General features: G+C 47.7%; 1 protein-coding gene and 1 long non-coding RNA gene across 2 annotated transcripts; one reads left to right on the top strand and one right to left on the bottom strand.

Annotated features, from left to right (window-relative positions):
• LOC102160096 lies at nucleotides 1,314–10,401 on the top strand. The gene is made up of 3 exons (XR_297711.3): nucleotides 1,314–1,597; nucleotides 2,128–2,336; nucleotides 5,483–10,401. It is a non-coding gene; the product is annotated as an uncharacterized LOC102160096 (long non-coding RNA).
• RPN1 (ribophorin I) lies at nucleotides 10,262–26,434 on the bottom strand. The gene is given in 10 exon segments (NM_214333.1): nucleotides 10,262–10,673; nucleotides 11,331–11,576; nucleotides 13,000–13,119; nucleotides 13,294–13,432; nucleotides 14,220–14,319; nucleotides 15,206–15,398; nucleotides 17,057–17,266; nucleotides 21,282–21,588; nucleotides 22,532–22,596; nucleotides 26,163–26,434. Coding segments are annotated over 10 exon segments (1,827 nt in total). The 5' UTR covers nucleotides 26,427–26,434; the 3' UTR covers nucleotides 10,262–10,490.

Raw genomic sequence — 26,658 nt, 5'->3', positions numbered from 1 at the left:
CAGCATTTAAAGAGGCTCTTGCCTTTCTCACCTTAAAAAATATCTTTCTGTATCCCACCTCCTGAATGGATGGCAAAAGGGCCTGGAGTCTGGGCTCCTCCCTTCCCATCATAGCCCACCTGCAAATCCTCCAGACCCTGTGGCTGCTCCTCTTAACTCTGTCCCACTCGGCCTGCTCTTCTCCACACCCACTGCTGTGCCCTTCTATTGACTTATGTTTCCTTGCACTTGGCTCTGGGCCTGTCACAGTGACTCTGGGACCAACAACCCCACGGAAGCTGGGATGTATCGGGGCCACCACGGAGGGTGACTTGGGAGGGGAGATCTCCTCTGCTCTGGCTCAAGTCTGCAGGCTCCGTCTTCTCTCCGTGTCACCTCCCTGGCTCCCCAGGTAAGTGACGGGTAGGTCCCGAGGTCTGGGTCCCTGGCTGCCCGGCTCTGGCCTGGCCCCACCGCGCAGGCAGCAGCCGGCGCAGGGAGGCCACGGGCCGGGCGCGGGGGCCTTTCCTGTCTGGGCCGCGGCCCCAACCGCTGGCAGCGCTTCCGGCGGGGCTGCGGCCCGGCTGCACTAGCAGCTGGGCGCCAGACGCCCGGCCAGGATACTTGTGGTGAAACTGTGAGGGCGCACTCGGCCCTCTGGGGTTTCTCCGTGTCAGCCTCCAAGACAAATGGAGGGGCAGACTGACACCTGGCTCTCTTCTTCAGCCGCCTTTTCCTCCCTGCGACCACCCGCGGCCGTGGGGCAGCTTGAGGCCCAGCCGTGGAGGAGCCAGGGTGGACAATGGGGCTGGACGGTGGGCTGCCCTGGGCGCCGGTCTGGCCTGGGCACCGAGACCGAACGTGGCCCGGGAGCGCCCACCATGGGCTCAGGAAGGAGGCTGATCCGCGACTAGTGGACGTGTCTGTGTCACCTGGCCGAGCGCCACGAGCCAGACCACATCTCCCTCACCTCCGGCTTAGAGGGGAGACCAGACCCCACTGGCCACTAGGGAACCCAGGACCAGGGAAGCGCAGGGCGGCGGGAACCCGAGAGCTGGGAATGCGCGGAGCTGGGGCGGCGGGCACACAGGCCTTCTTCCCCCGACGCTTCAGGGGTGATGGACGAGGCCAAGCCCAGCTCTGGTCCAGGCCAGGCGGCTGCTCCAGACCCTCGCCTCTAGGTGGCGCCACAACTGTAGCCCTCGTCTTCACGCAGGGTGTGGCCATGCGCATGCGCGGCTTCTCGCCGCCTGGCCCGGGCGGGCCCTCTGCGCCTGCGCACTAGGCTCTACCTCCTGGAGCCTCTAGTGACGTGTACACTGGTTTCAGAAAGGCCCTGGGGCGCCTACGTGATTCCTTCTCCGGCCTGCGCTCGGCCCGCTGGCCCAGCAGAGGGCACCCGCCGACCCGAGCTCTTGGTTTTCGCCTCATGTTCTTCCTGTTCCTGCCCGGAAGTGAGGGATTTATCCGAACTAAGCTGGCGGGAAGACTGAAGGACCCGCTGTCCCGACGCTTTAGGGGCCGTAGCCCCGGCCCAGGGAAGAGCAGCACTGAGGCACCGGCGCGGCCAAAAGCTCTTAGGAGGAACCAGTGTGCATGCTGAAGGAGCAGCCATGAAGTAAGTGCCTTCACGTGTTAGCTCTTGGGACCCTCATCGCGGGTGATAAGCTCTGCCCGCCTCAAGGGTGATGGACCGAGGACCCCGCCACCCCCGCTTTGCAGCGAGCGTCCTCTGTACCCTCCCGGCCTCGGAAACCTCCGACTGTACGCCATTATTTTCATCCTCTTGTGAGAAGTAAATATGTCTTCTCTCAAAGGAAGCTTTAGTTGCTCCATTTTGTTCTTGCTGTGCCTGAGACACCCTCCTCCTCCACCCCTCCCCTCTTCCCTCTCCTCCCAGTTACAGTTTGTTTCAAATTAGCCAATCTAGAAGAATTTGCGCCCTGGCCTGGCCAATGGGAAGGGGGCAGATGTACCACCTGCATTGAGGATGAGTAGTGGTTCTTCCCTCATGTGAGCTTGCTCACTTGCTTGCTGGTCACGAAGGGGAGCACTTGCGCCCTTCTTCAGAGGTAAAGATCTCCCCGTGTTCGTGTATTTTACTTTCCAACACTGACAATCTGAGCTGGGGTCACTTTTCCCCAACAGTTTTGGGGGCTCATCCAGGATTCGAGGTCCACCTGAGTGCGTATTTTCGAGGAGGGGAGCCACATCCCACGGCCCCCTTTGCGGTGGCCCTGAATTGAGAGGTCCGTGCCTGTGAACTTCAAACTCCTGGAGGGTTCTCGACTGTGCAGGAGGACAGTCTGAGGAAAACAGCAACCGCAGCGACCAGGCAACTCCAGGCACAGACCAAGGTAGGCAAGGTCGTGTTGTGGGGGCAACTGAGTCTCTCTTTGGTGGTCGAAGAAAGGGATCGGTAAGCCTCAAAAGGTCTTAGGGGAGGAGTTCCTGTCGTGGCTCAGTGGTAAATGAATCCGACTAGGAACCATAAGGTTGCAGGTTGGATCCCTGGCCTTCCTCAGTGGGTTAAGGATCCGGCGTTGCCATGAGATGTGGTGTGGGTTACGGATGTGGCTTGGATCTGGTGTTGCTGTGGCTGTGGTGTAGGCTGGCAGCTACAGCTCTGATTAGACCCCTCTCCTGGGAACCTCCATATGCCAAGGGTGCAGCCCTAGAAAAGACAAGAAGACCAAAAAAAGGTCTTGGGTAAGACCAGAGATTTTGGGTGAAGTCAGAGAATCAGAGCACTATCCCAGGCACATGGGAAGTAAAACTTCCTGACCCACACCTCCACTTGGAGGCTTTCTGGATGGAGGAGGATCCAGATTCCTTTGGACAGTCCTCTGGGATTGATGTTAAAAGTATTGGGGTGACAATCCACGGACGAAGAACAAAAAGAAGGGAAGAATGATTAAATGTTTTATCTGAACACAGACAGCTGTTCTCGCCACATCTGTCTTCTGGCCAAAGTTTAGATTGGACGAGGATTGGGTCTGTTAACTGCTCATTCAGTTTGTCCAGGACAAGACATAGGGGTCCCAGGAGGAAACTGACTATACTGTCTGTTGGCGGCAGGGACTGGTCATCTTATTTCCTCTCAGAACACGGGAACAGAACGGAAATGAGGCAGAAACCCAAGAACATTCTGAGACCTCCTCCCTTCCATGGGACCCCCCCCCTTGACTCCCTTCCTCCACCTTACAGTCCCCAAAATGGAGCTGGCCTCAATCCCACAACAGCTGCCACTAGGGACGCACAGAAGGGAGAGGGGTCCAGGACGCACTGTGCAGACCCGCTGCCGCCATCCACATGGTCAGAATCCACCGCCTCAACAAAACCAAAGGATGTGACAAGGCCTTGTTCCAGGCTTAGGCGAGAGTTAAAACAATGTCAGGACATTTGAAATTTTCCGCTTCCCTCCAGTGCCCCTGGGGACCAACAAGAAGAGCCGCAGCCACTATTCCCACTACCAGAGGTTCCCTTGGGTGGGGGTGGAATAGGATATGTAAATGCCCCTTTAACCAGCACTGGGGTCCGAAATTTTAAGAGGGAATTGCGGCCATTGTTGGAGGACCCATACAGGGTAATGGATCACGTGGGTCAGTTCCCTGGACCACAAGTTTATACATGGTCTGATTTAATGTCTATTTTGAGCATTCTATTTTCCGGGGAAGAAAGGGGGATGATTTGAAGGGCAGCTATGGCCTTGTGGGAGTGAACCCACCCTCCCCAGGCTGGGGAAGTTCTGGCAGAAACTAAATTTCCCAGCGAGGACCCCGGTGGGACAGTGATAATGCCACCCACCAGGGGCATATGATAGACTTGAGAAATAATTAAGGGAATTAGAGATGCCTACCTTGGACTCAAAGTGTATCTAAGGCGTTTGAAGTACAGCAAGGTAAAGAGGAGGGGTCAGCTGAATTTTTGCAGACTCAAAGCTCAAATGAGAAGATATGGTGGAAGAGATTCCACCGACCCTCTAGGACAGGGCATGTTCAAACTTCATTTCATAGCTAATAGTTGGCCAGATATTTCCAAAAAGTTACAAAAGATAGAGGATTGGAAGGATAAACCATTAGAGGGCTTATTAAAAATAAGAGACAGGGATTAATACATGGAGAATTAATCACACAGGTACTTGACAACCTCCAGCTCCCAGAAGAAACAGCGGTAGTACATGTGCCAGGCCACCAAAAGGGGGTCTCATGTGAAGCATGCCGAAACTCCCTTGCAGATGAGGAAGCCAAGAGGGTAGCATTAGAATCAGAGGTCCCCATCTTTGATCTTACTCCCTCCCTTCCCAAAATAATTCCCTCCTTTTCAGAAAAAGACGGAAGAGCTACATCAGCTAGGGCTTAGCTTGATGCTCAGGGAAGATGGTTCCTCCCAGACAGGAGGAAAATGCTATCCAAACCCCTTAGGAGAGAAACTCTATCATACCTATACCAAGGGAGCCACTGGGGACCCCAAGCCATGTGTGACACAGTCTTAAGGGTCTATGTATGGGTGTGCCAGTATTTACATAGTAGCTAAACAGGTAATAGAAGGTTGCTTAAAATGTTCAGAAAGACCAATATTTAAAAGACTTTATAGAAAACAGTTACCGTAGGAAGGTCTCTCAGTTTAAGGCCTTTCCAGAGTATCCAAGTCGACTACACTGAAATGCCCCAAACAGGGCGACTCAAATATCTTAGTCGTAGACCATCTAACTCATTGGGTGGAGGCTGTCCCATTACCCACTGCCACAACCAGTTATGTAACAAAGGCCTTATTAGAACAAATTCCCAGATGTGGGATGGTTGAAAACATAGAGTCAGATAACAGAAGTCATTTTACGGCTCAAATAATAAAGGGACTACCCAAAGAATTACATATTAAATAGGAATATCATATCCCGAGGCACACATACCCCTTCTGGTCAAATTGAAAGAATGAATCAAGCTCTTAAAACTCACCTAACTAAGCTAATGCTAGAAACCCGGCTACCCTGGACCGAATGTCTCCCCATTGCTTTACTCAGAACCACTCCCTGGAAAGACATCGGTCTGTCTCCATATGAAATGTTATATGCACTTCCTTATCTGGGTAGATCATCCGATCTGCCTACCTTTGAAACCAGAGATCAATTTTTATTTATTTTTTTTTTCAGAGATCAAATTTTTTTTTTTGTCTTTTTTTTTTTTTGGTCTTTTTTTGCTATTTCTTTGGGCCGCTCCCACGGCATATGGAGATTCCCAGGCTAGGGGTCGAATCGGAGCTGTAGCCACTGGCCTACGCCAGAGCCACAGCAACGCAGGATCCGAGCCACGTCTGCAACCTACACCACAGCTCACGGCAACGCCAGATCGTTAACCCACTGAGCAAGGGCAGGGACCGAACCCACAACCTCATGGTTCCTAGTCGGATTTGTTAACCACTGCGCCACAACAGGAACTCCTCAGAGATTCAATTGTTAAAGAATTAATGCACTTGGTCTATCTTCCACTCTTCGTTTTCTCAGACAAAAGGGATTACTAGCCACCAATTGATTTCCCAGTCCATCCACATCAGCCTGGAGACTACGTGTTAATCAAATCATGGAAAGAAGACAAACTCCAACAAACCTGAAAGGGACCTTTCCTCATGTTGCTGACCACCAAAACTGCAGTTCAAATGGCCAAGTGAGGATGGACTCACCACACCCAGGTAAAAAAGGGGGGCGCCATAACAGACAAAAGGCTGTGGGTGACTTTTCTGGAAACCACCAAAACCTGGTTGGTTCAAAAAGGGTTTAAACTTATTCCTAATATGAATGACTATTTGGGGATCATTAATGTCTGGTATTCAGGGTGGATCATAGGATCCCCTAACCCTGAGATATTATTGGGGCCTGGGATTATGGGCAGGTTATCCACCCAAATTAATTATTAACTTGACCCAGACTCCTAACCCAGTAGTCATAAAATTTGATGCTTGTCAGGTCCTAGATTGTGGAACTCTAGAAAATCAAAAACAGCTGTCATCCATAAATATCTTTGTCCAGAACTTAGCCCACAAGAACTGTATAGACAAGGGGGAAGACGGGAGTATACATACCCATGTATACAAATTGGAGTGATATTTGGTGGACCACCAGTACCAGGGGTGGACATTCCCCCATACTCATGACTTACAGGCATTAAAGGACAAGATTCATCTCTCAAGGGGAGAGCTTCCAGTTAATTGTACCCACTTAACATGTAATCCAATCTTACTGACTATCAACAATCCAGCTACACTAGCTCAGCCACCAGAAGTGGCAACTCGTATATACAGTTTAGGAGCTAATGTTTCTGGAACGGACCCAGTGGGATGAGTGGCTCTTAGATTGGTACCTTCAACCCAACCAAATACTCTTCCTTCCTGGCCTCCAAGCTCTACTTCTTCCCGTAGACCCTCACCTTCCCCCAACCCCATGCCCTCAAAATAATCCTAACACAGCTAAAGTAGTCAAAATTATCAATCTCAAACAAACAATTCAGATAGAAACAGGATAAGGGACACAAATGCCTGGTTGGAATGGATAAAATATTCTGTGGACACCTACACAAAATCGACTGTTAATGTTTGTGCCACAGGGAGACCAGAGGCCCAAGTGGTTCCCTTTCTTCTGGGATGGTCATCAGACCCATGGGATCTTGAATATATGTTGGCCCTCTTCCAGGACAAAACAGCTTAGAATAACAAGTCCTATCGGACTTTGTCACTGCTATTCCCTGAGGTCGGAAGTTCTGCGGGTCAGCCCCCAAGAACTGTTCAGCCGCCAAATGAAAACATCAACTTCTCATGTCTAGGTCAACAGGCAAAGGCAACTTTCTTAGGCAGTGTGACCAGGTGCAGTGATAGCCATTCCTACAACACTCTCCACAATAAATCCCAGTTCTGAGTGGCCCCCAGGCAGATGTCTGGTAGTATTGTGGGGGTCCACTAATGAGCACCCTTCTGGAAAACTGGAGTTGCACCTGTACTTTGGTGCAATTGGCCATCCCTTTCACCCTGGCATTTAGGCCCCAATTACAAACTCAACCAATCCAAAGAAAGTGAGACATCACCCCTGGGGGTGGTCCTTTGACCCCAGGTCTATATTGACTCAGCGTTCCAAACGAATTTAAGGCAAGAAATCAAATAGCCTGGTTTGTTGTCTTTTAGTGGTCAACCATAAACAAAACTGTTTATTGGATAAACTACATCTATTACAATCAACAAAGATTTCATTATTTACACTAAAGATGCCATTAAAGGAATAGCCAAACAGCTGGGACCAACCAGTCAGATGGCATGGGAAAATAGACTTGCCTTAGACATGATGCTGACAGAAAAGGGTGGGATCTGTGTAATGATGAGTATCCAGTGCTGCATCTTCATTCCCAATAACACTGCCCCAGATGGCACCACCACCAAGGCCCTGTGCAGACTAACGACCTTAGCAGATGAACTTTCAGAAAATTCTGGTATTAATGACCCCTTCACAGACCTTTTAGAAAATTGGCTTGGAAAATATAAGGGACTAATAACTTCAGTCCTTAGCCATCTAATTGTCGTGTGATCAGTGTCCTTGTCTTAGTTGGATGTTGTATAATTACTCGTGCCAAGGGACGTACTGAAAGATTAACAAACAAATGGGACCTCCTCCCTGCCAAACCAATATACTATTAATGGACACAATGAAAGTCAAACTATGCTCACAGAGTTTGAAGAAAAGAATATCTGATAAAAAAAAAAAATGAAAGGGGGAAATTGTGAGAATTAACATATGTCTTTTCTATCAAAGGAAGCCTTGTTTACTCCATCTTGTTCCTGCTTTGTCTGAGACTCCCTCCTCCACCCCTCTCCCCTTTTCCCTCTCCTCCCAGTAACCGTTTGTTTCAAATTAGCCAACCTAGAAAAATGTGCACCTTGACCTTACCAGTGGGAAGGGGACAGACGTACTGCCTGTGTTAGGAATAAATAATGGGTTCTTCCTTCTTCGTGTGTGCTTGGTCGCTTGCCTGCTGGTCCTGAACTGGGAGCACTTGCGCCCTTCTGCATAAGTAAAGAGCCTTGTCGAGATCTCCCCATGTTCGTGTGTCTTACTTTCTGACACTAACCGTATGAGCTGGGATCAGTTTTCTCCAACACTCCTGAGCTTCCCCTTCCCACTGCATACTTCCCGAAGGCATTTAACACTTGAACCTCTTCCGTCCTGAACCTTTCAGCTGCACCACCCTCCCATGGTTGGCTTGGAAGGAAGCCTCCCTCAGCCCCACGCCCATTCCCCACCTTACCCCCCAGTGACCAACCCCTAAATCCCACAACCTTCCTTCTGCTTGTCTTGAAACACTATATGGTCCTGCTCTCTCACCTCCTTTTCAGCTTGGGGGTAGCGCCATGCTCCAGGTGGCTGATGTGTCTTTCGAGCTGCAGGCTAGAATACCTAGGTCTCATAGACACCCAACTTGGACTCTTGGGCACATCCCCCTCCCCATGACTGAAACAGCTTATCATCATCATCCTCACAACCGGCCTTGTACGGACTTCACCACATTGAATGAATGTTACAGCCATCCTTTCACCCACCCCACCCATGTTCAAGGCACACATTAAGCCACTGGGTACATGTCATCCACTTGTCTGAAAATTAACTGACAGCACGGGGGAGCATATCAGACAAAACCTCTGCCCTGTCATAATTGCATACTTTCTCACTGTGCAATTGGGCCTGAAGGAGGGGTGCAGGGAAGAATGAGGATGTGACGGGATGGTTCTGCAAGTCATGGAAGTCTTCCCAGAGACAGTACATTAAGCTGTTCCTTGAAGAACAAGCGGGACTTAACTAGGTAAGGACAAGGTGTACACTCCAGGTGCAGAGTTGGGAAGGAAATAGGGCACTCACTCCCAGATCTCTCCCCGCCATCCATGTCCCTACACCAGCCTGGCCCAAGCCTTCAACTTCTGCCTGGATTGTAACAGGCTCTCAGGTTTTCTCCCACATTGACCTGTGGTCTTCAGTTCATTCTCAGCAAAAATCAAATCTAAGCATGTCTGTCGCACACTTGTCAGTCTTCCCTTGATATTAGGATAAGGGCAAAAGCCTTGACAGACCTGCAAGAGCCCTACCTTGTCTGGGCTCTTCCAGCTCTGCAGCCCCATGTCTTACACTCTACTATATTCTGTGCATTCCCTCCAGGCCCTCAAGCCCCAGCCTGCCCCAGGGCCTTGGCAAGTACCATGCCACTTTCTCAGGGAAAATTTCTCCTTACCATTCCTATCCTGTGCTCTCCAGCACATCCCATCAGGGGACCATGTCCCTTTGGCTCACAGAGTCTGCTTGTGATGGTTGATCTGTGAAGCTGTTAATCTTGTGACTGCTGGTCTTCCCATGCGAGCCATCTCTGTTCAGTGTTTCCTTAGTGCCTACAAGAGCCCAACACAAGTATTCCACCCCACAGCTCTGTTCTGGGACCTTACCTAGGGCACTTGATGTTTGTGGCCTCAGTATTATGTAAAATGTAACCAATACTAGCCATTCAAACTAGCTCTCAGAAGCAAATCTATTATTTAGTGGATTAAAAAGCACTTGATAAAGGAGTTCCTGTTGTGGCTCAGTGGTAATGAACCTGACTAGGATCCATGAGGACTTAGGTTCGATCCCTGGCCCTCTTTAGTGAGTTAAGGATCCGGTATTACCATGAGCTATGGTGTAGGTCACAGATGAGGCTCAGATCCTCTGTGGCTATGGCTGTGGCTGGTAGCTGTAGCTCCAATTGGACCCTTAGCCAGGGAAGCTCCATATAATGCAGGTGTTGATCCCCCCCCATCAAAAAAACCACTTGGGAGGGGGAGGGAGTGGGAGGGATCGGGAGCTTGGGCTTATCAGACACAACTTAGAATAGATTTACAAGGAGATCCTGCTGAATAGCATTGAGAACTTTGTCTAGATACTCATGTTGCAACAGAACAAAGGGTGGGGAAAAAAATGTAATGTATACATGTAAGGATAACTTGATCACCTTGCTGTACAGTGGGAAAATTAAAAAAAAAAAACCCACTTGATGGAAGTACCATCCCCAAAGTTAAGAATTAAGTTACAAGAGATTTTTAACAGAACAAAACAGATGTTCACAGTCCCAACTTTATTTTCATTTGGCCACACACACTTTAAAAAACACAAATGCTTATAAAATACCCAAACATCAGAAATTAGAAGGGCATAAAACAAGGGACTTACAGGCAAAAAGAATATCCTAGGCTTCAGAACAAACAAAACCGACTCAAAAATTTCTTTTTTCAAAACACAAAAATATTTTGTTTTTAATGGGATTTAAGTGGTGGTAGTTTTTTGGAAAAAAGAAAAAAGAAAACTCTGGGGACAACAACTAAGCTTCTTGTGTTGCCTGAGGCAGGGCCTGGCTTCTCTCTTCCTTGAAGGTCTTCTGCAGGACACAGAAGACAGCATTTGCTGGCCTGGGTGGTCACCACCCCCATTCTGCCTTCTTAAAGTAAGTACATGGCTACAGTGCATCCAAGATGTGGTCGATCTTGGTGACCAGCTCCTGGCGCTTTCCCGAGATAAGCTTCTCATTCTCAATGTATGTGTCTTTCTTGAGCTTGCCAGCCACCAGCCGCTCGGCCTCCACCGCTGACTTCAGTACCAGCTCCTTGACCTGTGCGTCCAGTTTCTGCATTTCGCTTACCTGGCCAAGGCAAGAGCAGGGCAGAGCTTGAGATGGGTCCTCCCCCTCCTGTGCCCCTGCAGGCCCACCACAACCCGGGGCAAAGGGGCTGCTGCGCAGGGAGATGCCAGCCTCACCCCTACAAGCTCTGGCCCCTGTGAGCCAGTGCCTACACCATTCCCACTCAGGTGTCAAGAGACTGGAAGGATCCAGTGTGAAAATACACAACCCCATGGCACGAAGACATGTATATGTGGGCACTCTGAACATTTGTTACCTTCCCAAATGAGGCACACAAGGTAGGTAACTTACCCAGGTTTACAAAGTCTGAACCAGAGCCTGGATTCAAACCCTTGATTCTAAATCTAAATCCCAAACAGCCTGGAGCCTTGTCCAGTCTGGTCTCCAGGAGAAGTAGCAGCTGCTCTTAACATGGGCGGCCACATGGACAGACAGTGTGGTGGAGCCGGTAGAATTCCTCCAGACCCAGCTTCTCAACTGAGACCCCAGAACTTCTCATCTCACCCCCAGAGGGAACACCAGGCAACATGGCCATGACCAGGCGCTCATCCCACAGGCCAACAGCAAGCAAGGGCAGGTGCTCCAGACAGTCACTACACTCCCAGAGCAGGCATGGCAGGCAGCGAGCCTGGTGACTCGGCAAAGGCAGACACTTACTTTGTCACAGAGGTCAGAGCCTTCTGTCTTCAGCCTGGACTGTAGCAGTGCCACCTCACTGGTCAAGGCCTTGTGCTCCAACTCCAGGCTCTTCTTGCCGCTGTTGAGGGTGGACACATCCCGGGACTGTTTGTATCTATTGATCGTCTCATCAAAGTGGCGGTAGAGACCTATTCTCTTGTTGACCAGGGTCAAGACCTGCTCTGTGATGCAGGCCACCTTCATCCTGGCCTCTGCAGCCGGATCCTAGGGGAGAGATACCGCATCCAGGCCTAGGTCCACTCTGACCTTCCACCTCCCAAGGAGCACAAAGAGCTGTGCACATAAGAAAGTCCATCTTCTGAGAAAGAGAATCAAATTTGCCAACACTGACTCTGGACCCATTCAGCAACAGGGAGGATGGGACAGAAAGATGAAGCAGACATTCATGCCCAAGTCCAATAGGTCACAGACGGTGTGAAAGGGAAACTAACGCCAGAGTGTGCCATGAAAGGGGTACCAGAGTGTGCCATGAAAGGGGTAGTGAGGGAGGAGAGATCCCAGCTCATCCAGGGAAAATTTTCCAGGACCTTTACTATGTCCTGTTCCCTCCTTAAAACCTTCAAGGGTTTCCAAGGCCTAAAAGATGAAGGCCAAGCTCCTTAGCCAGCTGGGGCTCTATATACACTACAGAATCTCTCGATCTTCTACTGCAGAAGCTCTGAGCAACTCAAAAGGTTAAACCTGGTCTGCAGATGGCTGATTTGGCCCACAATGCTTTCAAATAGAGATGGCAAGTTCCCATGTGGCTCAGCAGATTAGGAACCTGATATCCCTGTAAGGATGTGGGTTTGATCCCTGGCCTTTCTCAGTGGGTTTTCACAGGCTACAATGTAGGTTGCAGGTACAGCTCAGCTCCAACGTTGCCTTGGTGGTAGCATAAGCCTCAGCTGTAGCTTTAATTCAGCCCCTAGCCCAGGAACTTCCATATGCCATGGGTGCAGCCATAAAAAGAAAAAAATGATAAAACAGAGAGTTGTATACATAGGAAATTGGTTAAATAAACTATGACCCATCAATACTATGGAAATCCTCTGAAGCTATTTAAAAAAACACCATGGCTGGAGTTCTTGTCATTGCTCAGTGGAAACAGCCTAAGCAAATCTGACTAGTATCCATGAGGACGCAGGTTCAATCCCTAGCCTCACTCAGTGGGTTTAGGATCTGGTGTTGCCGTGAGCTGTGGTGTAGGTTGCAAATGCGGCTTGGTTCTGGTGTTGCTATGGCTGTGGTAGGCCAGTGGCTACAGCTCTGACTCAGCCCCTATCCTAGGAACCTCCATGTGCCTTGGGTGTGGCCCTAAAAGACAAAAACACCATGATAAGTTCCCTTGTGTCTCAGTGGGTTAAGGATCTGGTATTGTCACTACAGTGGCTGGGTTCAATCACTGCACGGGAATTTCCACATGCCTGGAAGAATGATTTCTATGAACCAAAAAGGGTGATTTTCAGGATATATCTGTTAAGTGAAAAATAAAGTAAAAAATATGATATATACTGTTGTTACTGTTTATGAACAAAAGAAAGTAAGAATTAAACTGCCTATGTTTGCAAAATAAATCAGGAAGGCCACTTAGGGAACTAATGAAGTTGGACAGATACTGGCGATGTGAGTGGTGGCAAGCAGGTACCTTTGTGATGGAGAAGTCCAGCCTGACGTAGACAATGACGGTGAAGAACAGGATGTAAAAGGCGGCCACCACCAGCAGGGGCTCCTGCAGCATGAGCACCTTGTTGAATGTGTAGTGCACCTGGGGGCCAGGAACATGCACTAGACTCGGAATCCTGGGGGCAGAAGGCCCTCACCAGGCCCGCACTGTCCAGGCTGCCAACACCATCTGCCACTACCCCTGTCCCCAGAGGCAGTTGTGCCCATACCACCCCAGGCAAGGCAGGGGAGGCGGGCAGGGCTGTGGAGCTCATACCACAATGTCCTGAATATGCTGTTCCACCAGGTTCTTCTTGTGGGCCACAATCACGGGGCGGCCAAACGTGTCCAGGTAGGTGTAGTGCAGCTCGTCAGGGGCTCGGCTGATCTCGTAGGGACTGTCCACCTGGATGTTCCTGGAGGCAGTTAGGATGGAGCTGAGCCTCATATGAAATGCACTGACCAACTAGGTTCATGGGGTGGATACCAAGGCCCAGGGGTTCTTCCAGGGTCATGATTCAGCTCTACTCTACTCCCCACACCCAGCACAGGGAACACTCAACCTGGAGACAGCAGAGCTACTGCCTGAGTACGAGCATGTGTTTGTCCCCCACACACAGAGCATGTGGCCCCGTGAATGTCCACGGGTTTCTGCCAGCTGGATTCCTGGAGATGCTCCAGCTCTGTCTTTTCTCAAGCCTGGTTCTTTAACTTAGGCCATCATTTTATGAGATCACATACCCTTCCAAATTCATGAGTTTCTGCTTAAATTGGCCAAAGAAGCTCCCTCTCTGTGTAACCATGGAAACTTGATACAGTATCTGAGACCCTTTCTTCATTTCTGAACCTGGTCTGCAAGCCCAGGATAAGACAAAGCCATCGCACCATTATCCTTCCTCTTTCTATGAACACAGCACAATGCACTGGCTGTCTCATCTCTACATTCTTTCCTATTTTTGGTCACCCCCCAGACCCAGGCTGTCAGTCTGGCCTGCTATGAGTACTGCCTCTGTCATAAAGGCAAGGTGCTGGGGTAGCTCAGAGATTATCTCTGCCCTCACTGAGTCCTACTCCTCTGTTCAAACTCTGCTGGAAGCCTCCAGGCTTCTCAGTCAGCGCCTCTGTGTTCTGGAATACAGTGTCCCCTTGGGATACCAAGAGGCCAGCACCAGAGGGGGACAGAGGAAGGGAAGTCACACTCACTTGGCCCCTTCAGGCAAGATGATCTTCACAGTCAGAGAGTCTATCACTTGCTCATCAAACACATGGTCCACAAGCCTCATCTTCAGTGCATACTGGTCTCCTGAAGGGGTAAGCAGACACAGGAGTGACATGAAAAACAAAAAGGGGGCAGGAGCAGAGTGCCCTCATCTTACACAGAAGTGATGAGATGCTGTCTCAATGGCTGAAGACTGGAAGACAAGTGGTGGCACAGAGATAGAGCCACCACACTTAAAACAAGCCTCAATAACAAGGCATCTCCGTGAACCCCAAATCCAAGGAGTAGGGGCAGAAAACACCCAGACCACGGGACCTGTGGTGTCAGTGTCTGTGAAGGTGAAGGCGGAGGCAGGTGGCAGGGCAGCTGGCCGACCTGAGACCAGAAGGGCCACCGAACAGGCAACACTTCACTGGAGAGCAGGGCAGCCATAGGAAGTAGCTCAGAGTGGACAAGCCATCAGAGTGCCTCTTCCAGGACAGCACCCCGCACAAGGACAGCATGCTGGGGAACAACATGGTGTTAACAGGGGCTACAGAGCTCCAGGAAAGCCCAGACTGGCCAGCATGCTTGTCCACATGACATCATGGCAGCAGGGCACTGGTTACACTCCTCCCAGTTCACATGAAAAGTGAGCAACAGAAAAGAACAGAGACACCCCCACACAGAATGAGTTATGTAAAGTAACAAAAAGGAGAACATCCCTAGAGAAAGTGAAAGCAGGCCAGAAAGACCCACAGGACCAGTTATAGCTGTTGCCATTATTTCCAAACAGCTAAAGTTATTATGAAAATAACACAAGCCATGAGAGAGCAATATAAACCAGAACTAAAAAATTCAGTAAAGTGACAGAACTTGGGAAAAAATTTACGAACAACAGTGCGACAACAAACCAACAGGAAATTAAAAAATAATTCTCTTCTATAGAAAATTAATAGAAAACTCTATTCTCTAACTACTGAAGACTGACCCAAATTATAGAGGTACTCGTAGCTTGGGAGGTTGTAGCCAACGATGTAGTGGGTCTTCCACCCGCCAAAAAGAGGGAAGCGAGGCCGGATTTCCATCTCTACAGAATCGTCCAAAATAAGAAGGTGGCTGGTGGAAACATTGCCAATCTCATCCCGGTAATAAACATCCTGGGCAGCAGCAGGAAGGATGGTCTGCAAGAATGAATGTACCTTCTGAAGACTCAGGAAACCCACTCAGAGGAAAGGACCCTAAGTCCAGAAAAGACTTCCTGCACCAAGCTCCTCATCACAGTCCCATTTAAGCCACTAGTCTCCAAACTGTTAACACTCTGAGAAAAATCTAACCCCCCCCCAACATAAAGGCTTCAGAATTTCTAGCTATCTCATCTACTTCTCAATCAAGGTTAGTAAGTAGCCAAATTCTTCTAAGCAGTAAATAATAGACTCATAAATACCTCTGTAAATGCTAAAGACTTAGTACAAAGGTAAAAATAAACTATAACTTATTTTGTAGGAAGGGAAACAAAAGATGTAAGAAATGACATAAAGGAGTTCCTGTCGTGGCACAGCGGAAATGAATCCGACTAGGAACCATGAGGTCGCTGGTTCGATCTCTGGTCTTGCTCGGTGTGTTAAGAATCTGGCATTGCCATGAGCTGTGGTGTAGGTCACAGACATGGCTGGGATCTGGCATGGCTGTGGCTGTGGTGTAGGCCAGCAGCTATAGCTCCGATAAGACCCCTAGCCTGGGAATCTCCACATGCTGCAGGTGTGGCCCTAAAAAGCCAAAAAAAAAAAAAAAAAAAAAAAAAAAAAAAAAAAGAAATGACATCAAATCACTAGGTGGTTTATGGGGGTTTCTCCACCTAATATTTTGTGTTTATTTTTAAATTTTTACTTTTTCTTTTTTTGTCTTCTATTATACATAAGTACATGAAGATGCCTATAAGATTTCATTTATAAGACAAAAAAAGAAAACTATAAGTAATATAATCAATTTTTTAAAAAAACAGCATAGAAAAAAAAAAAAAAAAAGGAGTTCCCGTCGTGGCACAGTGTTTAACGAATCCGACTAGGAACCATGAGGTTGCGGGTTCGGTCCCTGCCCTTGCTCAGTGGGTTAACGATCCGGCGTTGCGGTGAGCTGTGGTGTAGGTTGCAGACGCGGCTCGGATCCTGCGTTGCTGTGGCTCTGGCGTAGGCCAGTGGCTACAGCTCCGATTCAACCCCTAGCCTGGGAACCTCCATATGCCGCAGAAGCGGCCCAAAGAAATAGCAAAAAGACAAAAAAAAAAAAAAAACCAGCATAGAAAAAGGAAATACATGAGTGTTAGCAATACTATTTTCTTGCCTGTTTTTCCTTTTTCCAATATTCAAAATTTCTTTTTTTTTTTTTTTTGCTTTTGCTTTTTAGGGCCGCACCCACGGCATATGAAGGTTCCCAGGCTAGGGGTTCAATAGGAGCTGTAGCTGCCAGCCTACGCCAGAGCCACAGCAATGCAGGATCCGAGCTGCATCTGTGACCTATACCACAGCTCAGGGCAACGCTGGATCCTTAACCCACTGAGTTAGGCCAGGGATTGAACCTGCAACCTCATGGTTCCTAGTGAGATTTGCTTCCGCTGTGCCATGAGGGGAACTCCCTCCAGTATTCAGAATTTCTTTTAAAAACATGGCTTACTTATACAAATAGGGTTTTTTAAGATTCTCTTGGTTCTACCACCATTACTCAACTACTTGAACACTAATCAACCCCAACAACTGTCAGTAATTAGCTACTTTCAAAAAGCAAAGGCAAGGACAGGTGATAGTCATAGTCTCTCCCAACATCCAAGTCACACACTCCATACCTTAAAAGAACGGATGGAGGAGATCCCACTGTCTGGCTGTCTCTGATAGTCATAGCGGGAAAACGGCCCCTTCAGCACAGCCCCCGTGTGCTTCAGGTCCACATTTTCTTCCACAGCAATATTACCCCAGTGGGAGACTTCAATGACTCGTGTCATGCTGGTGATGGTCAGGAAGGGGCTGTTGTTCTCGGAATGTACTTTAAAGGTATCCTGGAGAGGAAGGAAACAAACACTTCCAAGTTTTGGTGACAGAGTAATCAACACAAGCTTGAATCAAATTTGACCAGAAACAGCCTATACATCAGTTCTAGAATGGTTTAACTGCAACACATCTAATGTATGCAACAAAATGGTTAAATTATGATGTATCTAATGTAATGACATGGAAAGAGTCATGATATATTATTAATTGGAAAGATTACACAAAACTGTTCTAGGTTCCAACATAAACATGACTTGTTTTTTAAAAAACCTCTCTAGCATTGCTGTGGCTGTGGCATAGGTCAGTAGCCATAGCTCAGATTAGACCCCTAGCCTGGGAATTTCTATATGTTGTGGGTGTGGCCCTAAAAAAATTTTTTTAAAAGGCAAATAAATAAAAATTTGAAAATTAAAAAAACCTCTCTATGTGTATTATAGCAACTATATGAGAAAAAAGACAACCTGAAATGATACACATGAGAATTTCATCAGATAGGAAGCAGAAATTATAGATTATTTCTAGTTTGTCCTTGTAGCTTTTATTTTCCAAACTTCTATGATGAGCTTGCCTTTTTTTTTTTTTTTTTTTTTTTAAATGACTGCACCCATGATAAGTGGAAGTTCCCAGGCCAGGGGTTGAATCTGAGCTACAGCTGTGGCAATACTAGATCCTTAAACCCACTGCACTGGGCCAGGGATTGAACCCCATGTCTCCACAGTGACCCAAGCCACTACAGTCAGATTCTTTTTTTTTTTTTTTTTTTGTCTTTTGTTGTTGTTGTTGCTATTTCTTGGGCCGTTCCCGCGGCATATGGAGGTTCCCAGGCTAGGGGTTGAATCGGAGCTGTAGCCACCAGCCTACGCCAGAGCCACAGCAACTCGGGATCCGAGCCGCGTCTGCAACCTACACCACAGCTCACGGCAACGCCGGATCGTTAACCCACTGAGCAAGGGCAGGGACCGAACCCGCAACCTCATGGTTCCTAGTCGGATTCGTTAACCACTGCGCCATGACGGGAACTCCTACAGTCAGATTCTTAACCCACTGTGCCACAGCAGGAACTCCTACAATGAACTTTTTAAATTAATTTTTTAACTAATTTTTACAGTTTTACAATAAAATAAAATCATTAAGTTGTAAATAAAAAAATAACTAGGAGTTCCCGTCGTGGCGCAGTGGTTAACGAATCCGACTAGGAACCATGAGGTTGCGGGTTCGGTCCCTGCCCTTGCTCAGTGGGTTAACGATCCGGCGTTGCCGTGAGCTGTGGTGTAGGTTGCAGACGCGGCTCGGATCCCGAGTTGCTGTGGCTCTGGCGTAGGCTGGTGGCTACAGCTCCGATTCAACCCCTAGCCTGGGAACCTCCATATGCCGCGGGAGCGGCCCAAGAAATAGCAACAACAACAACAACAAAACAACAACAACAAAAAAAAGACAAAAGACAAAAAAAAAAAAAAAAAGATAACAAATAACAAGCATCACTGAGGATGTGGAGAAAAGGGAACACTCGTACTCTTGGCAGGCATGGGGCAGTCAGTATGGAAAACAGTTGGAGATTCCTTTAAAAATTAAAACTGCAGAGTTCTCTTGTGGTACAGTGTGTTAAGGATCCAACATTGTCAGTGTAGTGGCTTGGGTTGCTGCTGTTTTGATTCCTGGCCCAGGAACTTCCACATGTGGCAGGCAAGGACAAATAAATAAATATATAATATTTAAAAAAACTAAAAACAGCAGTCCTGTTGTGGTGCAGCAGAAACAAATCCGACTAGTATCCATGAGGATGCGGGTTCGATCCCTGGCCTTGCTCAGTGGGTCAAGGATCCTGCGTTGCCATAAGCTGTAGTGTAGGTTGCAGACGAGGCTCAGATCCCTCGTGGCTATGACCTAGACCAGCAGCTGTAGCTCTGATTAGACCTCTAGCCTGGGAACTTCCATTTGCCACAGGTGCAGCCCTAAAAAAAGCAAAAAAGCAAGAAAAAAAAATTAAAAATACTACCATATAACCCAGCTATTCTATGCTAGGTATTTATCCAAAGAAAATGAAAACATTAATGAGAACAGATATGTGTACCCCAAAGTTCACATCTTTTACATTAGCCAAGATATGGAAGCAACCTAAGTGCCCATTAACAGATGAGTGCATGAAGATATGAGAGACACAGACACATACAATGGACTAAAAAAGAATTAAATCATGGAGTTCCCGTCTTGGCGCAGTGGAAACGAATCCGACTAGGAACCATGAGGTTGTGGGTTTGATCCCTGGCCTCACTCTGGGTTAAGGATCCGGCGTTGCTGTGAGCTGTGGTATAGGTCGCAGATACAGCTTAGATCTGGCATTGCTGTGGCTGTAGGTCGGCAGCAATAACTCTGATTTGACCCTTAGCCTGGGAACTTCCATATGCCATAGGTGCAGCCCTAAAAAGACAAAAGACAAAAGAAAAAAAAAAGAATGAAATCTTGCCATTTAAGATAACATGGATGGCTCTAGAGGGTATTATGCTAAGTGAAATAAACCAGAGAAAGACAGATACTGTATAATTCCACTTAAATGTGGAATCTAAACAATAAAACAAATGGACAAATAAAATAGAAACAGTTATAGATTTAGAGAACAAACAGGTGTTTGCCAGAGGGGCGGGGGACTGGAGGAGAAGTAGGTGAGGGACATTAAGAAGCACAACCTTCCAGTTGCAAAATAAATGAGACACGTATGAAATGTATAATGTGGGGAATATAGTCTATAAGTGTGTAGTAACTCTGTAGAGTGACATCAGAACTGGACTTACTGTGTTGATCATTTTGAAATGTATAGAAATATTGAATCATTATGTTGTATAAGAGGAACTAACATAGTGTTGCAGGCCAATTCTACTTCAAAAACCAAAGTCATAGTTATCAGATATCAGATCTGTAATTACCAGGGCAGGAGAATTGGCTGAAGGTGGTCAAAAAGTACAAATTTCCAGTTATAAATAAATACTAGGTATGTAACATACATGATAGAATCAACACTGCTGGAGTTCCCATCGTGGCTCAGCAGTTAATGAATCTGACTAGTATCCATGAGGACAAAGGCTCAATCCCTGGACCTGCTCAATGGGTTAAAGATGTGGCATTGCCATGAGCTCTGGTGTAGGTTGCAGATGCAGCTCAGATCCTGCGTTGCTGTGGCTGTGGCGTATGCCAGCAGATATGCCAGCTCCAATTCGACCCCTAGTCTGGGAATCTCCATATGCCATGGGATCCTGAGAGTATAGAGTGAAGGAAAGAGAAAGAAGAGGCAGCTAAAGCAAGTGTCGCCAAAGCTTGGTAACTGCTGAGCCTCAATGATGGATGGATGTGAGCCTGCAATTCTCTGCACTTCCACATGTTTGAAATTTCCCATAACAACATCTTTTTTAAGCCAGAATTGCTCCCTCTTCCTTTAGGGCCCACCCCCTGCCCTGGCCACAAGGACAGCACAGCTTGGTTTTCCCATCTTGGGGCCTTTGTCTCACTCGTGCCTCTACCCAGAATGCCTTGTTTCCTTCTCCCCTCATGGGAGAGGAAAGGTCCTCACCCCTACCCTCTGTCTGTACTCCCAGAATGAGAACAGTGAGGCCTGAGGAGTCATTTCACTGCAGGTTAAATACTGGGGATGAACTTAGAACATTTGTGTTTTTTTTTTTTTTTTTTTTTTTTTTTGTCTTTTTGCTATTTCTTGGGCCGCTCCCGCGGCATATGGAAGTTCCCAGGCTAGGGGTCCAATTGGAGCTGTAGCCTCTGGCCTATGCCAGAGCCACAGCAATGCGGGATCCGAGCTGTGTCTGCAACCTACACCACAGCTCACGGCAACGCCGGATCGTTAACCCACTGAGCAAGGGCAAGGACCGAACCCGTAACCTCGTGGTTCCTAGTCGGATTCGTTAACCACTGCGCCACGACGGGAACTCCGAACATTTGTGTTTCTACCCATGCCTCTCAACTAGTCCGCACTCCAGGAGATGCTCTGAAGCAGACACGGGTGGGCTGGATGCCTACCTGACTATAGGGAGGGACATCTCGGAAAGGCCCGTAATCCAGGAGGTCCTCAGAGCGCGTGGGGTTCCCCAGCTTGGTGTAGCTTTCCACGTTTCGGGAGGCGAGCTTCACACGCATGCTTTGTGACTTGGTTGGGTAGGGAGAATAGAAATAATGGTTCCCCTCGAAAACCACAAACTGTTTCTCTGATTGGGTGATCTGTGTTGGATATGGCTGAAGCACGTGGGTGTAAACGGTTTCCACAGTGACTGAAATCTTGGCCCCAGGATCAAGAGCAACTGGGAGTGTGACTGTGAAGAATCTCCCGCTGGAGGAAGAACCAAGAGAAATAATCAAGAGAGATTAGGGAAGTGAAAAGAGAGCAGCAGCTCAAAGTCACAGCAAAATTCTGTACCGAGATAAAAGCAGTTACCTTTAAGAGATCAGCTTTGATCTGATAATTTAAGCATTTTAAGGGAGTCCCATTGTGGCTCAGAGGGTTAAGAACCTGACATGGTGTCCACGAGGATGTGGGTTTGATCCCTGGTCTTGCTCAATGGGTTAAGCATCCTGCATTGCTGCAAGCTGCAAGAGATATGGCTCTGATCTGGCGTTGTTGTGACTGAGGTGTAGGCTGGCAGCTGCGGCTCTGATTTGACCCCTAGCCTGGGAACTTCCATATGCTGCATGCATGGCAGACAGAAAGGAAGGAAGAAAGAAAAGAAGAAAAAAAAAGCACTTTAAGACAGATGTCTGGACATACATCTCAAGAGTGCTTATAATAATAAAAGAGCATTAAAAAAAAACAAACATCCAACAATAGGTAACAGTTGAAAACATTCCATTAGAGCCACACAACAGAATGTTTGCAGTCATGAAAAAGATGCTTGCAGGTATGTACACACACACACACACAAAATTTCCACATACAATGTAAAAAACAGAAATCAGTTTACAGATGACACAGTATGATTCCATTTTAAAAGACATACATGGCCAAATATCCCTGCAGGGGAAGGTGGGAGACCCAAAACTTAAAACACACTGCCACTCTCACAGGAATCCAGTGTCAGCATGAGGAGTTTGGAAAAGACATGATACCTGGGGCCCAGAACCCAGAAGCCTGTTGCTTGCTATGGCACTGTGTAAACTGAAAAGATGCCAGGCACGTTGTAAGCAACTCTCCCAGTTCTGATCCCAACCCTGACATGATGATAACCTCCCAACCAAAGAAGGCAAGACAGACACAGATATTCTGACTGTCAGCTCACCTTTTACCCTTAATTTTGGTTTCTCTCACTTCCAGATTGTTCTCTTCCTCATCCTCTCCCTTCACCTGTAACAGGACAAAGGAAGTTATTCTTTTTTGTCTTTCAGCCTGTTTTAAGTCAGCAATTAACTAACTGCCTCAGAATGTACACATTAAAGTATTCAAACTACCAGAACTTTGTAAAGATTGTATTCTGGTTCCGATAACAATTTTTCAACTGAAATGCACACATAAAAATTAAAATTACATTTCCAAGTACACTTGATTTTATTATTTTATTTTTTATCTTTTTGCCATTTTCTTAGGCCGCTCTTGGGGTCCAATTCAGACTCGGGGTCGAATTGGAGCTATAGCCGCTGGTCTACACAAGAGCCACAGCAACGTGGGATCCAAGTCGCACCTGCAACCTACACCACAGCTTACGGCAACGCCGGATCCTTAACCCACTGAGAAAGGGCAGGGATCGACCCACAACCTCATGGTTCCTAGTCGGATTCGTTAACCACTGAGCCATGACGGGAACTCCTCCAAGTACACTTGAAACAAATATAAAAGCCGGAAAGATTTCTTTTTGAGTGTATTCCTCATATACATTCAAATATGCATATGCAAACGAAAAAGCAGTATTAATTTATTGCAGTAGAAAAGTCTCAGGCGTGACCAAAACTGATTCTGCTTGCACAAAAGAAGGTAACGGGGGAGTTCCCAACATGGCTCAGTGGTAACAAACCTGACTAGTATCCATGAGGATGCAAGGTTCGATCTGTGGCCTTGCTCAATGGGAAAATCCGGTGTTGTCGTGAGCTGTGGTGTAGGTCACAGATGTGGCTCAGATCACACGTTGCTGTGGCTGTGGGGTAGGCTAGCAGCTACAGCTCCAATTCAACCCCTAGCCTGGGAACGTCTATATGCTGTGGGTGGGAACTTAAAAAGACAAAAATAGGAGTTCCCATCGTGGTGCAGCGGTTAACGAATCTGACTAGGAACCATGAGGTCGCGGGTTCGATCCCTACCCTTGCTCAGTGGGTTAAGGATCTGGCGTTGCCATGAGCTATGGTGTAGGTTGCAGACGCAGCTCGGATCCCATGTTGCTGTGGCTCTGGCATAGGCTGGCAGCTACAGCTGATTGGACCCCTAGCCTGGGAACCTCCGTATGCCATGGGAGCGGCCCAAGAAATGGCAAAAAAAAGACCAAAAAAAAAAAAAAAAAGACAAAAATAATAAATTAACCCTTAAAAAAATAGTTAACAATGGCAAAAGCAATGGCCACTGTGTGGCACACTCCCTTATTCTTTTTTTTTCTTTTTTTTTTGTCTTTTTAGCGCTGTACTTGTAGCATATGGAGATTCCCAGGCTAGGGGTAGAATCAGAGCTGTAGCCACTGGCCTACACCACAGCTACAGCCAGGGATTGAACCCGCAACCTCATGGTTCCTAGTCAGATTTGTTTCCACTGTGCCCACAACGGGAACTCCTCTCGCACCCCCCTTATTCTCAACCTTCATTGCAGCCAATGTGCAACCAGGGAAAGGATGCCAATGCCAACAAGCTGAGGGTCTTTCTGAGAAAGAGGAGACATCTCGAATGAGATTGTGGAACAGATTATAAGGAAAAAACTTATGCACACACCACTGATCTCTTTGCCAACCTAAGCTCCACCAAAGGAAAAAAAATTAAGACCACCTTTTAGGACTGAAACATTGATTTCCAAGAGGGTATACAAAGCTATAATGAGGAAGCTATGTGTAATACTTCAAAAAGTCTAAAAGTAATCATACAGTCATTCTCAACAAAGTTGTATAGCCTAATAAAAACAATAAATTTCATTACTTCCACTAGAATCTTATCATTATGGGAACATTCTAATATATTCGTGCTTATCAGGAACTCTCACTGTTCAGTAATATGTTGATTTATTTCTCTTAAAAATATCGTTATTGGAGTTCCTGTTGTGGCGCAGTGGCAACGAATCTGACTAGGAACCATGAGGTTGCGGGTTCAATCCCTGGCCTAACCTCGTTCAGTGGTTAAGGATTCAGCGCTGCCGTGAGCTGTGGTGTAGGTTGCAGACAAGGCTCGGATCTGGTTTGGCTGTGGCTGTGGCATAGGCCAGAGGCTACAGCTCCAATGAGACCCCTAGCCTGGGAACCTCCACATGCCACAGGTATGGCCCTAAAAAGACAAAGAAATATCATTATCACCTCTAAATATGTAAACCAGAAAAAATAGACTAATAAAAGATTAAAAAGACAAAATATTTCAAATGTGGATCCAAATGGGTGTAAAAATAATGTTTTAGGTAGTAAAAAGATGAGGAACCACTGGCTCCTACTCAGTAATCACCATGGTCCCCTCCACCACCTCCTAAAGTGCTACATGTAGGACTGAAGATAGGTCACTGAAAATTTTTCTAGCAACCTCACCACAGCCTCCAAGTCAGTTGTTGGAAAATACACATCCTCTTGGTTAAAATTATCGCTGTTATGCTTCCCTCTGAGATAGGGGCAAGGAAGCACATACATCCATTTAACGTTTCTCTCTTGGACTACAAACTAAAAAATGACTCTGAGCAAAGCTGGTGATGAGACTGCAGGTTTTATACTCCAACAGAACCCTACCTTTGAACCAACTAGTCCAGAAGAGACAACATGAGACAGTGAAGAACATACAGAGTCTTAAACCAAAGCTCAACTCTTTGTTCGAAGACCTCACATAGTGGGTTATACAGCTTCCCCTCCCAGACTTCAGACTCCTCAGGTGCACTAACAGTATACCTCAAAGGGCTACCATGAGAGTTAAATGAGGATGTACTTAAAATATCTACCATAGTACCTGACATAAAGTCTCAATAAGGCACCAGTACAATAACCCAGCCTGTAAGACTCTCCAGCATGAAGGCCAGATAGTAATCCTGTGGCAACCTCACTAAATCAGCACTAGCTTTTATAAAAGAATGCGATTGAACCTTCAAAACATTCAAATGAAGTTTTAATCTTTCCACAAACCTTTAAGCAAAACTGTGTTTCAAATTTTAGACAAGGCATGAAAGGTACAGGAGTCATTTCAGAAGCATAATCTCTGTAAAGGTAGCTTTGTATCTCCAAACTCAGTCAGACAGAGGCGTGCTTGGAAGAAACACGACACTGTAATGACTATTCTCCCAACCAATAACTGGGTAATGACTTAATGGCTGCTATTTAATGAAAGCAGTAATAAAAAGCAAACCTCTGCATAGGTATATTCTCTCTATTCCCAAAGCCAACAGCTTCCTCAAGAGGCGTGAAACTGATTAGGCAAACTTGGGAGCCATTTACTGCTTCAGCGTGAGAATGACAACCGGTCTAGGGGGAGAGAACCGGACTTCACTTTCTGTACTGTATTACTTGTATGACTCTTTCAACTAAAAGAAATAAACCCTTTAAAGAGTTAAATCGCGACCAAAAGAAATGCGTTACATTAACAACGGTTTCAAACGATTCAGACGTGAAGCAGGGGACATGCTGCTCCATTTCCGATCGCACTGGACAGAGTCCACCCTCGCTCGCCAATCGCGCTCCGGCCCGGCCAGCAGCACCCCAAGCCCCGCCCGCCGGCCTGTGCTGACGTGTCCCCGCCGCCTCGGCCCCAGCTCACCTGCACGCCGAGGTGCGCCAAGCGGGCCTCCAGCTCGGGCTCCAGGGCTAGTAGGAAGGAGGCGGCGCGGGGCGAGGAGCTGCTGCCCGCGTGCGCCAGGACCACCTCGGCCGTCACCTTAGCCAGGTGGCTGCTCAGATCCACCGTGCGCTTCACGTCCTCGTTGACCAGCGGCAGCGCCTCGGGGGAGGCGCGGCCCGGCGCCGGGGCCCAGGCCCAGAGCAACAGCAGCAGCGGTAGCAGGCAGACTGCGGGCGCCTCCATGGCCGGGATGGAGCTGAGCCTCAGGCCGCCCGCCAGCCCGCCCCTGCGCCCCGCCTCCGCCACGACGCAGTTGACCATTGGGTCCGCCAGCATCCCAAGATGGCGGCGCCCAGGGCTGAGGACCCCCTTCTCCAGGGCAACAGGCGACCCGCCGGGCGCCTGCCTGCGCGCGCACTCCCGATCTATTCTCGCGGGAAGGAGCCCTGGCACTCCGCCTCTCCCGCCACCCTCC

Source organism: Sus scrofa, chromosome 13 (assembly GCF_000003025.6).
Source record: "Sus scrofa isolate TJ Tabasco breed Duroc chromosome 13, Sscrofa11.1, whole genome shotgun sequence".
In the NCBI taxonomy this organism is placed as follows: Eukaryota; Metazoa; Chordata; class Mammalia; order Artiodactyla; family Suidae; genus Sus; species Sus scrofa.
Note: the sequence above shows the minus strand (reverse complement) of the source record. Positions and strands in the feature narration are given on the sequence as shown.